Genomic DNA, 17,474 nt, shown 5'->3' with positions numbered 1-17,474 from the left:
GTTTCACTGTACGATTCTTGCTTTAAAAATGAGGAAACACTGAGACAAATTATAGTAAACACTTAGCACTATTGTATTTCTGTTTAGAATTGCTTCTTGCATTCCTTTTTATTTGGAGGCCTGTAAATGGAACTCCTTTTTAAAAAATGTTCAGTCTATACTATGCCTCACTGTAAACATTAAGAAAAGAATTATGATTTCAAAGGAAAACTAATATAGAGACTGTTTTGTTTTTAAAATACATAAATAAGTTTGTCTATTGTTGTTACTTTTCATTGCCTATGATCTTCATTATTGTATATCTTTGCTAAATAAATGAAATAAGATGAAAAGTAGTTAAGGACTGAGACATTGGCTTTGGTATTAGTGAAAAAGTATCTTATTCATATCATCTAACAGTCTTGAATCAAGCTTCATCTTCAGCTTTCTTTTATTGTTTCTGTTGTCATTATGTCATCAAGATAGTGTCTTAAATAAGAGACATAAAAAATTTTAAAAAGTTCCAGAAGTACACAGCTGTGCCTCACAATAGATCAGCACTCTCAAAAATGTAGCTTTTATATTTGTTTCTCTTGTTGAATCAATTTTTTACTATGCCAATAAGTTAAGGCTGCCTGGTCTTGCAGTATTAATCATTCGTTGGTCTTGGTAGTGCCAGGTTCATATCTTGCTCGCTGCCATCCCCCATTGTCCTGCGGGGGGTTTGGACTAGGAAGTAAATTATCTTCACTTCTGAAGGAACATATGAAACATGTACAACATTTTCAAACAAATACTTTCCAAATAAGTCTTGCCTAGTCTCTCATTTGTTTGACACTTTTTTTTTCAGCTTATTTCATGTTTGTCTTTCTGTCATATAATCCTAAACCTTGTGGATACCCTATTTATTTTTTTTTTCTTTGCTGTGTCAGTGCCTATACTTACAGTAAATGGTGTATGAGGCAAGCTATAAAACCCTTACAAATCTGTCTATAATTAGGGCACACAATGTAGAAATACATTTCATTTTATCTTTTTTATGTATTGTAATGAGTTTCTTTAACAAAGAACAAAATTCCTATGGTACATTGAATGAATTGGTAAAAGCTGTGCTATTGTTTACTCAGCATCAGCTGTACTAGGTCTACAATAGATTCACCCCCACACATGCACAAACACACTCTCAGGCACAAACAAACATGTTCTCCTTCCCAAAACACCATCTACCCTTCAGAAGTCTTCCCACCCCCCTCTTCTCCTGTCCTGTGATGACTTTTCCTTTCCTGTCTTTGATTTTCACATCATGCCAATGTTTCCACTGGAGCTATGTCTTCATGTTTAGTTTCAAGTTTATGAGCTCTTTGGTGCATGTAAGAGAAGTGCCGAGTGATTCATTCAATAGCCCTACATCAGTCCTGGCCCTTTAACACTTGCTATTTATAACTACTAATAAGAGACGATCTTTTTTTTTTAAACTTACTATTGCTACCATCTTTGTATTTCAAAACTATTCCACATAACCATGATAGTTACAATGTTCATTATATTTATTTTGGTTTGAAAATAGGCGTCAACTAACCACACAAAAGTAGTTGTTTTTTATTTCTAATGTTTTAGTTCAATAGGAAGTGGAAGGAAGGGTTGTATTTCTTTTCTTGACAATATTTTTCGAATTGCAAAATGTTTTTTTTTTCTGAAATAGTTTTTAAAATATTTAATTTGTTCCAGATCCAGATGATATTGATGGCACTAGACAGCAAGGTAAAAATCTTAACCAGCGACCCAAAACTCCATTGGACGGACGGTCCAAGACTCCAGTCATGAACAGCAAGTTGGGCAGCTCAAGACAAGGCTATATGGACATGCAGCAGGGTAGAAGAGATTACCAGGAGGTTCAAGACCTGAATAAATACAACAGTAACCATTCCCGACCAGATATTGATGGCAGGCCTCCTCCTGGCCCTAACAGGCCTGATTTGGCTCAGCGGTATGACTCAAGATTACGAGGCACTGATCCCAGAGATCCATTCCAAAGGTCATACTCTTCATCTGTAGCTCATTCTATGCAAAACAACATTGGGGCAGGAGATGAGAAATGGGGTGGCTATGGCCGGGATGTAAAGCCAGGTCAGTTTCGCAGCAGAACACCAGGGCCTGAACTTATGGCACGAGGTGGAGCCGGACCTGATAACCTAAACAGCAGACCAGAAATCAGTCGGCCAAAGACCCCTACAGCTGCAGATATGCGCAGCAATGGAAAACTGCCAATGTCCAGCCACTCGTATGGGGCTGGTGACTTTAGAACTAGTGGTCGCTACACTCCCAACCCTTCTTCAGAACAAGGACGGCAGTACAGGCCACCCTACCAAGATTACAAAAGCAACTGGCCTGATTTCTCTTCTCCTCCACCTCAAAGAAGGTTTGGTACTTTTGAAAATCCTTCTTTGAATAGGAGCTATGCTGGGGAGCTACCACGGGCACCTACTTTCCAAAACACCTCAGGACCCAACAGAATGTTACGCCAGAGCACATCATTTGAGAGTGAGAACCCTGCGCCTAGTAACATTACCAGAGTACAACGCAGGCCACCCCCACATCCAGCGTACCCTAATCTATCACCTCGATCACAAAGCAGGGGTATACCTGAAGAAGAAGGGCAGATTATGGAAATGCTAGTTACTCTACATAGACAAGAAAGTGGCTATGGTTTTCGTATTATTGGAGGAACAGAGGAAGGCTCACAGGTAATTACCTTTTTTTCTCACTTTGAAAAGAAAAATATGCAATTAAAACTTATCCTTAATGCATATTTTTAAGTTGATTCTTTATTTTAGTTTTTTGTTTGCAGTACCTTTGAATATAAAAATTTTATTGATGATGCATGCATGAATGTTCTAATCCTCTATAATGAAAGTCAGAAGTTGTCAATACTAATTTAAAGTATTACTTATACTAATTTATAAATTAGTTTTTTTGTTGTTTTTTTATTTGGCAATTACTTTTAACTTGTTTTGAAGGTGTGATAGAAAATGGTACTAAGTCAGACAGCTTAATGAGGTTCATGGCTATAATTAATTACCCTAACTTATGGTCATTAAAGTTACTTTAACATAAAGGACTTCTAAATATTTTAACAATAATAGATCTAAATTTTAAAAAAGTAAGATAACATCTTTTTAGTGGGTTTTTTTTTTGTTAGGTGAACAGAATATTTCATACCAAAGAATAATTTTAGCTGGTACAAACATTACAGCAAAAAGTTTCAGTGTGAGAGAAAGCAAGTAATAAAAAGGATGCATCTGTTTGTAAGATTTTATTATCCGTCTGCTGGCACTTTGATGCAACCAATAGGGAGCTCTCAAAATTTCTATCTACATTTTACTAAAGCCTATAGTAGCAAGTTTGCTTATAATGTGTTTGCTGCTGAGTGTACTGACAAAAATTCACTGCAGATGATGCTTTGAAACATTAGACATATTTTTGTTTACTTGTAAGTGATATATATACTGGTATGTCATAAGAAGGGATGAAATGCTAATGAAAACTTTCATCCTGAAATAACTTACAATTCAGATAAAAAGAACATTAAAATATAAGTACTTTCTTTTTCTTGTAACTTAATTATCCTCTCTAACTAAAAATAACATTAGTTTTACAGTTACCATTCTTTTATTTCAATTTTTTAAAATATAAAGCATTTTTTTTCCACAACTTTTTTTTTAGATAGTTTTAATTGATGACTTTTGAAACCAATATCTTCTATTGTTTCAATCAGATTGGCCCATGAATTAGAATGAAAATAAAAAGTGTGCTGGATATTTCAAGATGAACACTTATTTATGAAGCTTTAAATTTTAATTTAGTTGCTCATTAATAGAAACTGTTCAACAGCTTGCTACTGATAAATCTTTGTATGTACTGTTTGAAAAAGTTACAAAAAAATGGGTTTTAAGGACTACAAGCTCAATTTCAATGATATATTCACTAATAAACTTCAGGCTTTAGCATGTAGCACACACAGAATAGTTTCCTTTATTGGAGTATCCATCACACAGTTACATCAACATGTCTGTGGACTATTGACTTCACTTGTAGTCACAAGAAGTCATACCTTTACTTTACACTGCTCTTTCAAGTTGCTGGTACTGGTACATCTATTTCAATCACACCTGTTCAGGATTTGTCTTGACTAAAATGAGCCCCCCCTGTACAGATAAATGGTTCCACAATTTTCTGCTGCATTGAAGGCAATACATGACTCAGTTAAACCAGAAGCTGTAATTGTGCAGGCTTTGTTCTCTGTTGTTTAGATGTAGTGTACATTGTATACCCTGCATATTAGTTCGAACATTTTTCTCATTGATGTGATATAATGAAAGTCTCTTTAATATTTTGTTTTTCCATAGCTTGAGTTTCTTTCATTAATCTTAAAATTTTATGTTGTAATCAAGATAGTTAAACATAACTACAATTACAATATATTCTTCTATCATTAGCTTTTACTTTCTTTTCCCTTTTCTCAGTGATGCCTACAGCTATGCATCTGGATACGCAAATGGACCCAAAAATATGCGAGTTTGGTTTATCATCTAAAAATATGCATTTCCACCGCAAAAGCATTAAATATAAATAAATAAATAAAAAACAAAAGTTTGTTGCCAATCATATAGATTTATATAGATCAGTGCATTAATGCCTGGAAATCGACTATTCTTATTAGATCTACCACGAGATATATCTTCTCTTTTTTTACATGCTGAATTGCAAAGATTGAAAATAATTATTATATCTTGATCTTGCTGATGCAAATAAAGAGGAGTTCCTTTTAATGTGGCTGTTTGGAAATTAATTGATTTTTTCAGTTCTAATTCATAGGACTTTCATAGATAACATGTAGGCATCTTTGAGCTAGTGAAGTTCTGTTGTCAGATTTCAAATAGTTTTCCCAAAACCTGCTGGTGGTGGCCCAATGATTGAGCATTCAGAAACCAAGACTATTGTCTTGAGTTTGATGAAGCCTGCTGTAGATTGGTATTTTCTTTATTAAGAATTGAGGGCATTTCTGAATTCTGCCAGTTCTAAATTGTATCACACAAAGTGGACAATGATTTTGTGGTATTCTTCTGTCCACACAAGTCCTAGCTAGAAAAATGATTAAACTCATTCTAGTCCATTTTTCACTGCCTCTTTGCAATGTCTAAATGATTGAGTTTAAAGTAATTGTCCTTGAGTATATAACATACAAAAAACAAACAAAAGGTGCTCTTTTTTAAGTTGATTATAAATTTATTTTTATAAAGAAAAGAAAAAAAATGGTAATAATGTTACAAAATAGCTGAAAATGGTTTTGTTAATTTGTTCTTACTTTTTGTTTTCACTGGTGCACTATATTACAATGCCATAATAAGAAACATTGCTTTCAAACTTTACTCTCCACTTAAAGTTTCTCTTTTCCTACTTCCATAGTTCAAATGCTAACTCTTCTGAAATGGTATATTCTTCAAAAGTCACTCATTTTCTTGGTCTGAGAAACTTAGCTCTCTCACAGAAATTGCCTAGCAGTTGTTTTTTTCTCTGGAGACAAACAGTAAGATCTACAAAGCCATATTTGTAAAAAGACAAAGATACTTACAGAAAACATGAAATGAAGTCCAAATGGCAAGACCTCTGGCACATAAACAAACTAGTGATTGGGTTAGCCTCTTTACACTTCACTCTACCTCTAGCTTCAATACACTAACATTTGGTTGACTTTAGTTGTTGTTTTTTTTTCTCACTTTTGAGTACATCAAAAGAATTTCTCACCAGTCAACAAAGTGAAATGACTGCCCTAGTTCCTTTAATTGGTCTGTCTTTTAATGTATGTCTAGTCAAATGTTGCATTCAACTTTTAAAATATAAACATATTAGCATATATATATTATGATGCACATAAATGTTTCATCTTTAAGTACAAGCCAGTCCTAATTGAAAGTTTCATTTATTCTTGAAACCAACAAAATCAATGGTTATTTGTTTACAAAAAAATATATATTTCCAGTAACATATTTTCTTTCATTGATAAATGAGACAAAAGTATATATAAGTATATGCCAGAAGCTGCTAAATGCAGATGATATTTTTCTTTGGAAATCCAGAAGTAATACATCTACCCTTCATAGGATCAGCTCATACTTTAGAAAACAGATGCTAAACAGCTCCAAGATGGTCTGTTCTCTGTTCAAGCATTCTCAGGAAGCCTTTCAATTGTCTTTCATTGAGACAGAAATATATAAGTAACATTAGTTTATAGCTCTCTAGGTCTCAAAGTATATAAGTAAATATAGTTTATAGCGCTCTAGGTCTCAAAGTATATAAGTAACTATAGTTTATAGCTCTCTAGGTCTCAAAGTATATAAGTAACTATAGTTTATAGCTCTCTAGGTGTACAAATATATAAGTAAATATAGTTTATAGCTCTCTAGGTGTACAAATATATAAGTAAATATAGTTTATAGCTCTCTAGGTCTCAAAGTATATAAGTAACTATAGTTTATAGCTCTCTAGGTGTACAAATATATAAGTAAATATAGTTTATAGCTCTCTAAGTCTCAAAGTATATAAGTAACTATAGTTTATAGTTCTCTAGGTGTAAAAATATATAAGTAAATATAGTTTATAATTCTCTAGGTGAAGATATACAAATATCATATAATATACTATTTTAAAAGTCATTTGCCTTTGTTTGTTTTTTAAACTTTTTTTTTTCGATTATTGTATTTTATTTTTTAGTATCTTTTGGAAATTGAAATTAAAGAGATTGTTAAATTCATTAGAATCCACTGAAATGGCTATTTAACAAACATTAAATGCCTATTGATAATAAACTAAGCGTGCATTTAAAAAGACACTTCAAGGGCTGTTAAAAACATAATAGTCCCATCAGGAATTCCTTGCTACCTGTTGTTTTTCTACAAGTCTTGAAACCAGTGAGGAGGTAAAAAAAACAGTGCTTATCAACTGCCACCAGCTCCTGGGTGCAGCTATCACCTGCTGGGGCTAATTAAGATCATTGGTAGCTGGGCAGGGAAGGTTTTACACTTTTCACAGGTTTTTTTTTTAACCTTTTTTTTTTTTTGTATTTAATCCTCATCAAGAGAGAAAATGTTTGCACATATTTTCTTGTAGTGTAAATATTTTCTTTCCCATTTAATTTTTTTGGTTTCATGTCTTTATTTTTTATAACAACTTTAAGTCAATACATTTTCCTCTCTTAATTCTAGTATTCCTGGCTATTATGAAACTATAGAGTTTCTAGGTCTGCCTTGTTGCCTCAAGCTGTTGATGAGACATGAATCTTTCTTCTCCTACACATGATATAAAGCATTTTCTTGACTGTGTCAGACCTTGGCAGCTCTTCAAACCTTTTACATTGAAATGTTTTTGGTTGCTTTTTTTTTATTGTACTTGAAGAATTGAAGCTAAATTGTTTGAAGAGTTCACTCCAAATTGGTTTCCACTTTTTGCTGGTTACCCAGTAATAGGTGAAAAAAAAAGTAGTTATAAAACGCCAACTTGAATAACTTCAAAAATTGATACACCACTTTTTTTTATTTGAACCATCTATAGATAAATATTTTGTATGTTATTAACTGTTATAAACTTTTTAACTCTTCCAATTCATGTATTTCATATATCTGTAACATCCAATGAGTTTTCTCTGAGTTATTGAAGTTAAAGGGGATATTCAACATTCACTTGCTTTTTTTCCACTACGACTTAGGTGATTCTATTAGACTAGAAGGTTATTCAATATTAATATTTATATTTCTGTGAAAAATAATTCTCTGGGGTTTCAAAGTATTCTAATTGTAAAAATTTTATTATTGTGGCAATTGTTATGAATACCAACAGAAAATTGCAACCTTAGGAAAGAAAAAAAAAGCTATGTTGTTTTTGTTTAATGATTTTTTTTTTGGCAGAAGATTTTTTTTCCCAACTGATATTCCTCTTGTCTTCTAAAACAGGTTTCAGTTGGACACATTGTGCCTGGGGGAGCTGCAGACTTAGATGGACGCTTGAGGCAGTTTGATGAGATCACACATGTGGATGGCAACAGTGTGGTCAATGCCTCCCACCACAAGGTAGTTCACCTTATGACCAATGCTGCTCTCAATGGCAGAGTCACTCTTACTATAAGGAGAGTTCTTGGACCAGGTAAGAGTCTTATCTTAGTGTCATTTATAGGACAAATTTGTCCTAGCATATGGGACGAGGAATGTGCCTTTATCTTTGTGTCTTTCAGAGTATTTTATTAAATTTTGTTTTTGTATTTGAAGATTATGGTTCAGTGTTTTATGTATGATTGCTACTTTACTTTTGAGCCTTCTGTCCTGAAGGCTTTCTAAATTTAGTGATTTTACTAAAGGTGTTACTCTAGTCAAATGTGAATATTCGTTTGTTATGAATCGCACTGCTCTATTTTGTGTCTGTTCTAGTTTCTTAATGTTTTCTTGAGTTGAGGACATGAACAAAGTAATGACTTTTTCCACTTTTAGGCTTTAGCACAGTTCAGCTGTAGTTGCAGCTAATTAAGGTCCCCTGGTACAAATGTCATTTTGTTTTTACTTTGGTCCAGTAGGGTTTTCTATGCATGTTTACTGTATTTTCTCTAATTTTGGGTGAGCATTAGATTTTCTTGATACTTAAATTTTTAACAACAAATCTTTCTAGGCCGTACATATTCACTAAAATTTTCCTACTCTAAAACTTAATTTCTTCCTATTTAGAATATAGGTTACACTTAGAATTTCTTTTTGTATTGAACACATTATTGGCATATATGTTGGCAAGTGTGAACTTTCTTACCCTCACAATAATGGGCAGTTTTGTTTAAAACCTGAAGAAGATTAGGATGGAAAAGATGCAGGAGTTATGCTATAAGGATCTATATACACATCCCTATGATATAATAAGATACAAGTCATGAAATTAATTTTTATCACTTATTAAAAATTGCTGTGGATGTCAATATTAATGTTTCTTCCTTACTGTTGTTATTGATGTCCTCTATTCCTTTGTTTTGTCTGCTATTTGTTTTGTCTTTTGAACAATGGCATTCTGGGAAGTGATATGCTGCAATATTAACTTAGCCCTGTCCTAACCCAATCACTTCAACGTCACTTTCCACATCTTTTTTTAGAGACCAGTGCCTCTCAGGGCAGTGTGCCCCAGTACCCTTATGATGTAGTTGTGTCACGCAGGGAGAATGAAGGATTTGGTTTTGTCATCATTTCATCCGTCAACAAGTCAGGAGCTAGTGTTGATGAATATATAGGTAAGTTTCAACTCATTAATATTCTTCTGTTTTTATTTACTATCGAGTGTAAGCACATCACTCATAGTACTACACAACCAATCAATCTTATCAGGAGCCCATTTTTGTAAGCAGGGATTGTTACTATACGAGCTGAATATACTTTTAGTCAACCAACATTTCAATTGATTTGGATGCATTTTGTAATGTTCCTATTATTTCTAATGTTAAAAAAAGTATTTTTTTTTTATTGCTCATTATATTTTTTATCCAATTTTAATTTAATAAAAGAATATGATCAATAAATATATTTGCAATTTTTTTTTTCTTTTTTAAAGTTTCACACCCACCTCCATCTCTCCTAAATTTACATTCGCTTAACTTGCTTGGTGAGCACAAATGGATAAAATGCCTGGGCTGCCAAAGGGTGGCATGTTATGAATTTTAAAACTTTATTAATTATAATAATGTCATGATAATGCTTTAAAAAAAAAAGGATTAAATATACTTTAAAAAGATTAAAAAGTCCCTAAATTAGACTCCACTGATCTCACACAAAAATGGATTTAATCATGACCAAACACGTTTAATTTTGTCGGAGCTTTTTTCTTTCATCTCAAATAATAAATCATCCTGCTTGAATACAAAGGGAATATAGAAAAAATAACTCACAAAACCCATAAGAGTTAGTTTCTCTTTTTAACATTTCAGCCTAGGATTTACTTTTTTGTTTCTTGAAACCAATAATTTAGTTGCATATTCTATTCTACCTTGAACACCACCACTTTCAGATGGCACAGACAATTCTTCCTCTCAGGCAGTTGTCTGCCCTTGGATCGGTGAGGCTCACCTTAGGGTTAATGTTGTCACCACTCACCTCAATAAGCTCATTGCCTTCTTTTTATTTGTGGCTGTAACACTGTTTCATGTTTTCTTTTTGTTTGTGTGTTTTGCAATAAAGAGCTCACATCTTTTTTTTTTTATTCTTCAGAGTAATATCAAAGCTAGTGTAGGCATTGGGGTCTATTAGTTTCAGTTTATTAATTCATTTTTTTAATGGTGTATTTGTATCATTTTATTACAAAATTAGACAAGCAATGAATTCTGGGATAGTGTTGTTGGTTTTGCTGTTATATTTCATTTTAAACCTTTTTTTTTCTCTCTCATTTTAGTTTGCTTTCCTTGACAAAAATTCTATCCATGAAATCTATTCTTAACCTGTAGGCTGTGTAGAGAAAGTATTCAGTTTCTTTTTATTTAGAGTATCTAATAGATTAAATATTAATCAAGTAATTACAGACGCAATTTATTTCAATTGGTTAACATATAATGTATCTAAAGACCATTTAAAAACAAGAAAAGAAAACATTAACTACAGATAGTAAAAGAAGACCAAATAGAGAACTAGTACTAACAGTGTAATGTTTTTAAATATTTTTTTTTAACATAGTGTTGAAAGGCTCAGAAGATTTTTTTCTTGTATTGAAATGTAGTTCTTTTTGATAGCTTTTCACATTCATATCTAATATCAAAGCTTTTCACATAAACTTGTGCTTAAAGCTTCTTTTGTTTTTTCTTCATTATCTTTTTCTTTTTAACTGGACCCAATTGTTTTCAGTTTCAGTTATCCTGTGTTTTGTTTCAAACTGCTTCGTATTATCTTCAAATATTCAAAAATACATGTAGCAGTGGGCATATTTAAAACTCTTGTTTTTATTTCAATTAAAACACAGGTAGACTATTATTGTTGGAAAAAACATTAATTTTTTTTACTTAGAGAAATTGGGGGGAAAAGCCAGAAGACTTTATATTAATTTTTTTAACTAGTTGAATAAAATGTTTTTTTTTTATTTAGTTGTTATTTTGTTTTGTTTTCTGTGTGTAAATATTAAATTATTAGTGCTAAAAAAAATTGTTGTTATCACCTAGTTTGTTTGTTCTTTGAATTCTGCATGTATTAGATGTGAATATTTGCAGTGATTTTAAAGTATGTTTAATTTAGCTGTGAAAACAAAAGACTAATACTAAGTGTTAGAATGTTTTTTTTTCTAGATAGAAAAACTGGCATGTATTAAATTTAATTAGATATTTGTTATATCTGGTATCTCCAATTAGCTTATATATAATCATGTAAAAAAAAGTATTTTTGTTTGTCTGCTGTATGTAATACAAAAAATATAGTGAAACAGTTAATTTATTCAACGAATTTAAAATGCTACTGAATAGAAATTTTCACTTGTTTGTTAAATGTTTTCTTTTTTTAAGCTTTCTTTTCTTTTTAAAATTTTTCTTTTTTTTTTCAATTTTTGTTTTTGTAATTTACAACAAAAAGAAAAGTCTTCTGGGCTTTTTTTATTTCTTAAAAATAAAATTATTATCCAATTTTCTTTTGTAAAGTTCATGAAATACGAAGTATTTTTTAAGAGTTTAGTTGTGTTTTCCATTTGTTTTATTTCTAAAAACTCAGTCGACAGTTACTCAAGAATGATCCGAGTTCCTAATTGATGAAGTTATTGATTTGATGAATGTTTACTTTACAGGTCACATCCAAGAAAACAGCCCTGCTGCTCGGTGTGGTCGACTTCATGTGGGGGATAGAATTTTAGCAGTGAATGGTGTGGACACATCTAACATGAGACACAAGGATGTTGTTAGCCTTATCAAAGATTCTGGATTCTCAGTAGCCCTAACGATAGGTCCTCCTCCAGGTTGGTCTGTCATGTTTTATGTTGTCTTGGTCATGTGGTATGTACTTCAGACTATCATCACAATAGTCCTAAGTTCAAACCCTGCCTACTTCCTCCATCTCCTGCCATACATGCTGGAGGTTTGGGCTAGGAGGTAGTGATAATCTGAAGAAACATCCAAAACTTAAAACTTACTTATGTTACTTAAAACTAAGACCAATTTTTTTCTTTGAACCTAATAGACTACATAGCAATGGTATGACTATGACAACATTTATGATTTAATAGGGCACAAGTGAAAAAATGTGAACAATTTTAGGACAGTGATTTGACATGGCCTAAATTGTGCTAAAGTGCCTAAAACCCTAGTTTAAAGGTTAGATTGGAAATACTTGGACTAAAAAAAGGATTTTATGGTCTACATGCCATTTATTGGCTATTCCATTTAACAGTGATTCTGTAAACTTGCACTCATATCTATTTATTACTTTAAACTCTCAGTTTCCAGCTTTTGCTTTTCCTCCTAAGATCTAATTAAAGCCCAAGATGAGACAGTTTTATGAGTTTTGAGATGTACAAAGAGTGCAAAGTCATTGTCATTATACATACATTCAGTCTCCAGGACAAAGAAAAGTGAATTGATTTAGTTACCATTAGTTGCATGACTGTTACATAAGACCTAGTATTTGTTCTAATCAGCCATGTCATTAAGCATTTATCTACATTCTTGAATCTTTTATGTGCATATTATACAATAAAAGTTTCCATAACAAAAAAATTCCTTATTTTTGTTATTCATTTTCCTTATATTATTTTTTTTTATCATCAGATGATAGTTCAAGCACAGCATCTCAGAGAGTAAGTAATTACCTTTAATCATTGTAACTTTTTGTTTTAAATCTTCTAAGATAAATTTTGTGTGTTCATATATATATTTTTTTTAAATGCTTCCTTCTATTTGAACAGAGTTCTGCAGGGTCTGCCTTGAACACACCTCCATATGCATCTGACAGACCAGATATGAACATACAGTCATGGGAAAGGTTTGTACATTACAAAAAATATTTTATTTTGTTGAAAACTATTTTGTTAGCGAGTCATGTTATTCATTTCTTCCTTATTTTTCTTCTTTAGAAATCAACCAGGAATTAGAGATATTAACAGGCCAAGAACTCCTAGCAACCAGGTATGAATTAGATTAGTGTTAATTTAATGTTTCAGGATAATAATAATTTTTATTAAAAGTTATTTTTTTAAGAAAAATAAAATTTTAGTTACTAAATTTAGGCTTCCACAACTTCTCTAGAAATAGGAATCCTGATTAATATTTTCCTTGAAAATTCATTGAACACATCTACCATTTATGGATTACCTTATTAGTAGTTGTCTCTTACCTTCTGTTTTATAAACATGCTATGTAACTACATAGAAAATAAAAGATTTCCTCTGGCCATCATGATTGCTCAGTCAGTGACACATCGCAAAACATGACCAAATTTATTTAGCATGCCATTTTCCTTGACTCTTTTCTACCACAGCACTAAAAACAATTGTTGTTTTTTCCTTACTTTTACAAAGGGAAGTAATTTAATCTAATCAATACCCTAAATTCTCAGGGCTCTGATGACAGTGGTGAGATTTATCAGGTAGAATTACATAGAGGCTCTCGTGGATTCGGATTCTCTATCCGGGGAGGCAGAGAGTTCAATGCCATGCCCTTGTTTGTCTTGCGCATCGCTGAAGGAGGAGCTGCAGACATGGATGGACGCCTAAGAGTCGGGGATCAAATCCTGGAAATAAATAACTTCAATACAGATAGCATGACCCACACTGAGGCCATAGAGATAATCCAGAATGGTGGTCCAAGTGTTCGGCTGTTGATGAGGAGAACAAACAAACCTCCACCAATTTTTGGTGAGTGTCACGATTTAATGTATCTACATTAAGGTCAACAATCTTATCTTGTTATACAAGAAATTATAAATGTTTTATCCTGAAATTATTACCTACCTCAACAGAGTGATATTTTTACTGTAACATTACTTAGTGTTTAAATACAACTGTTAACATACAACACTACTTTGTATATTTTTTAGATGGAAATTTGTTTCAGTAACACATTTCTTATGTAAAATTGTGTACTTTCTTTGTCTAGATGGCCCACCTGCATCACCCACTGGTCTAGTTCCACCTTCTCTGTTGAACCCAAATATTCCAGCACTCTCCAATGGGCCCATCAGTCACAGTTCACCTCACTTGACCAGGAGACAGATGCAGCAGCAGCCTTTGCCTCCCCCTCCTCCAGAGCTCCAGCACCCAAATGACTTCTTCCATTACAACTCATCTCTCCCACCACCCCCACAGACATCGTTAATGCCATCACAGCAACAGCAGCACCTGCGCTTCAATAACTATTAAACATTGGAATGGAACTCAAGTGGTAACCAACAGGAACACTGTAGTCTCAATAGCTAAGTCTGACTTTAGGAGTACAAGTTCCACAACATATATTATTATGCTGAAATGTTCTACTTTTTTTATTGTTAGCTGATATTGCTCTGTTTTGGAAAGATCCTAGAATCTTTCAATGACTTTTGATAGTGTTAGTGCCTCTAGCAGTACAACATCTATAGCAGTCAACATGTTAATGAACATGATATTACTTTTGTCTTTGTTACTTTGTACATAGTCATTCATTACTTGACGTGATAACTACAACACAGTTTTGAATGTATATAATAAAAAAATAAATAATATATAAATGTGTCTTAACACTCTTCCATTGATTAACACTATTTATACAAGCATTTAAAAACTTTTCTTTGATGATGTATGTAATCAAAACATTAAGCCAGTGAACCTGTAAATAGACCTACTTGGCAGTCTGGATCAACATGTACATAAGGAGAACAACATATGGAAACTTGGACACAATTGCTTCTATGCATTTTAGCTTTGTTGTTAACTGTTTCTTGTACATAGTTTTTTTTTTTTTTAACTTATAGTAATGCTTGATGGAGAAGGACAAGATTTTAATCCTCATTCTTTCATTGAACCCATGCTAGCAATCATAAGTTACTTTGTCATAGTGCTTGAAAAGATATTTACTCTAGACTTTGTTTAGTTCTATACCATAGTTTCTGTATCCTAGAAGTCCTGCATGCTTTGGTGGTAGCATTTGAAATAAATAGCAGTACTGTTAAAGGTGTTTTACTAGTCTCAAGTAAACATAATGGAGTTTTTTCCAGTTGGTAAATATTTTTTTTTAGTATAGTCAAGTTCAGTTTTAGAAACATTGAGGGGGGAATGGGTTTCAGTGTATGATTAGGTCAAATGATATGCTTTCTTAACATGTACATTAATGAAAAGTAAATAGATTTCCATTTTGAAACAAAATAATGGAATAGACTGGTAAAACAAAAAGAGACAGACATAAGACTAACATTTGACAACGGTATCTTATAGTCATCCCAACTGGAAATTAACTAAAAAAATACTGTAAAACTCACTGATATATAAATACTATGTAGGAATGAAGTTTTAGTACATTTATTTGTACTGTTGAAATTAAAATCATCCAATAGTGGGTTAAGTATTTGATGTTTTTGTATTAAAGACTTGTAACACTTAATGCAAGCCTAATTTATTCCTTCTATTTTTGCAACGTCTGAAAGCAATATGTGATGAACTGTTATGATTCAGTCACTGTGTGTTGTGGTGACCCCCCCACACAAACTATGCACTACAGCTACAGGCTTCTCCAAAGGCATAATTCTGTGATAGCTTTTTTGTGCTGAAGAACAATGGTAGACTGGTATTACTTAAAACATATTTACATTACTTCATTTGTGAAGTTCTTTTACAATAGACTAAATGACTTTCCTTTGTTTAATAAGCTCCTTATTTTATGACACAGTGACTTGTCAGTTTTAATGGTTGTTTTATTTATCAGTTTATTGTTATTTGGTTTTTATTTTTTAATTATTAGTTACATTCTTCAAATACTGGACAGCTTCATATTGTTCAGTAGTAAGTCCAGTATCTGCTTCAAAGTAAATAGGAAAAAAAAACGCTACCTTTTATAACAAACAAACCATATTGCTGTTTGTTTGTTGTTTTTTTTTTTTTGTTTTTTTTTAATTTATGTTTCTATTTGAATGAAGTGCTAAAGACATAATTTGTACATGGAAAGATCTGTGAATGTAAAAATTTTAAATCTCATTAACTAGTGTCTGAAAATGTGCAGAGCATTTCAGATTGCATGCTTCCTGATAAGCATTTTCTACATTTTTATGTTCTCCCTTCCAATTAATTTCTTCACCACCATTTCAATTATTTTAGCTCTTTATTTTTAGTTACCCAAGATATTTGCAGATAAAAAGAAAGTGTATGTAACAATGAAAATTTTACCTGTGTTGAGAATCCAGTTGGTTTATTTATCACACACACACACACTAAAGTAAATTTTAGCCTTTTTTATTTTAATCAAGTGCCAAAACATCTTTTGTTTTTAACTTACCTATATGAATATATTTTGGATGTGACTAAGTATTTTGGATCACTTAAATACACACTTAAACAATCTTTAGTATGTTATACATTTTAAGAAATTGAAATATTATACGCCAGTATGTTATTTTTCAATTAACTGTCAAATTTTTATACAAATTTCATTTGTTTTTCTGTACCAGAAACTTGAGTCCTAACTATCTGTACACCTTTAATCAAATTTTTGTTTGAGCAGACAGTGATACTATTGACTCATTTGTATTCTTACTACATTCGGAGGTTGTTATTTTTTATAGTTCACTTTTTCTAACATTAATTTAGGAAGTTATTGGTTGTGAAGAAATCTCTAAAGTTGTGCTGAGTCAATTGCAAGTTTCCTCCCTTGTGCTTTGGACACCATTGTCTTAGTATCAGTGGTCACTGATAAGGCTTTGTACTTAACTATCAGCTTTTTTTTTTTTTTAAATTCCTGTGTTGTGTTAATCAGTTGATTTCTGTTGTACATTATATGTTCTGTTTAGTTTGTCTACTATATCAAAGACTTAAAACATGAATCAAAACCATGAATAACCCCTCTGAGCATATTCAGTACTATTTATGTTGATGCCTGAGACAGAAGTCAAGAAGAGGACTAAATTTGATTTGTTGACAGTGTACAGTTTTAAAGTATCTCTCCCAATCTCTCCCACAGCTACTCTTCCCTTCTTACTATTACATTGCTTGTATATACATTGTTCACACTATCACAAGTGAAACAAACCATAAACATAAACAAAAAACTTGTTTGACTTTTGTTGTTTTTACTCGTTTGTTTTGAGAAAGTAGTTTCTGTTTGGAAATACAGTCCACCAGTCTTGTTTATAACCAGTTCACATGTATGGTGGGCAGGACATTGACTAAATAGTGTGCTGTACAAAAGGAACTATCTACATTTATGGACTATTCAGGCTATAAGCAAACTTAGCCAGCCATCCTGTAGAGCTGCATTTAAAATAGACATACAG

General features: G+C 32.2%; 1 protein-coding gene across 6 annotated transcripts in view; it reads left to right on the top strand.

The window, feature by feature from the left end:
* Nucleotides 1-17,255, top strand: part of LOC106077298 (membrane-associated guanylate kinase, WW and PDZ domain-containing protein 3-like) — an 84,841-nt gene extending 67,586 nt beyond the window's left edge. For 5 of the 6 annotated variants that reach the window (XM_056025328.1, XM_056025330.1, XM_056025327.1 and 2 more), the window contains 10 exons: nt 1,708-2,723; nt 7,986-8,175; nt 9,161-9,295; nt 10,066-10,113; nt 11,815-11,982; nt 12,791-12,819; nt 12,928-13,004; nt 13,096-13,147; nt 13,578-13,875; nt 14,117-17,255. In XM_056025328.1, coding sequence (XP_055881303.1) covers nt 1,708-2,723; nt 7,986-8,175; nt 9,161-9,295; nt 10,066-10,113; nt 11,815-11,982; nt 12,791-12,819; nt 12,928-13,004; nt 13,096-13,147; nt 13,578-13,875; nt 14,117-14,379 — 2,276 coding nt within the window. In that variant the 3' untranslated portion in view covers nt 14,380-17,255. The remainder of the gene's footprint in view (nt 1-1,707; nt 2,724-7,985; nt 8,176-9,160; nt 9,296-10,065; nt 10,114-11,814; nt 11,983-12,790; nt 12,820-12,927; nt 13,005-13,095; nt 13,148-13,577; nt 13,876-14,116) is intronic. The other variant, XM_056025329.1, reaches the window with a different exon arrangement.
* The last annotated feature ends 219 nt before the right edge of the window (nt 17,256-17,474 follow it).

Source organism: Biomphalaria glabrata, chromosome 4 (assembly GCF_947242115.1).
Source record: "Biomphalaria glabrata chromosome 4, xgBioGlab47.1, whole genome shotgun sequence".
NCBI lineage: Eukaryota > Metazoa > Mollusca > Gastropoda > Planorbidae > Biomphalaria > Biomphalaria glabrata.
The sequence above is the reverse complement of the archived record's forward strand: the minus strand, read 5'-3'. Positions and strand labels throughout refer to the sequence as shown.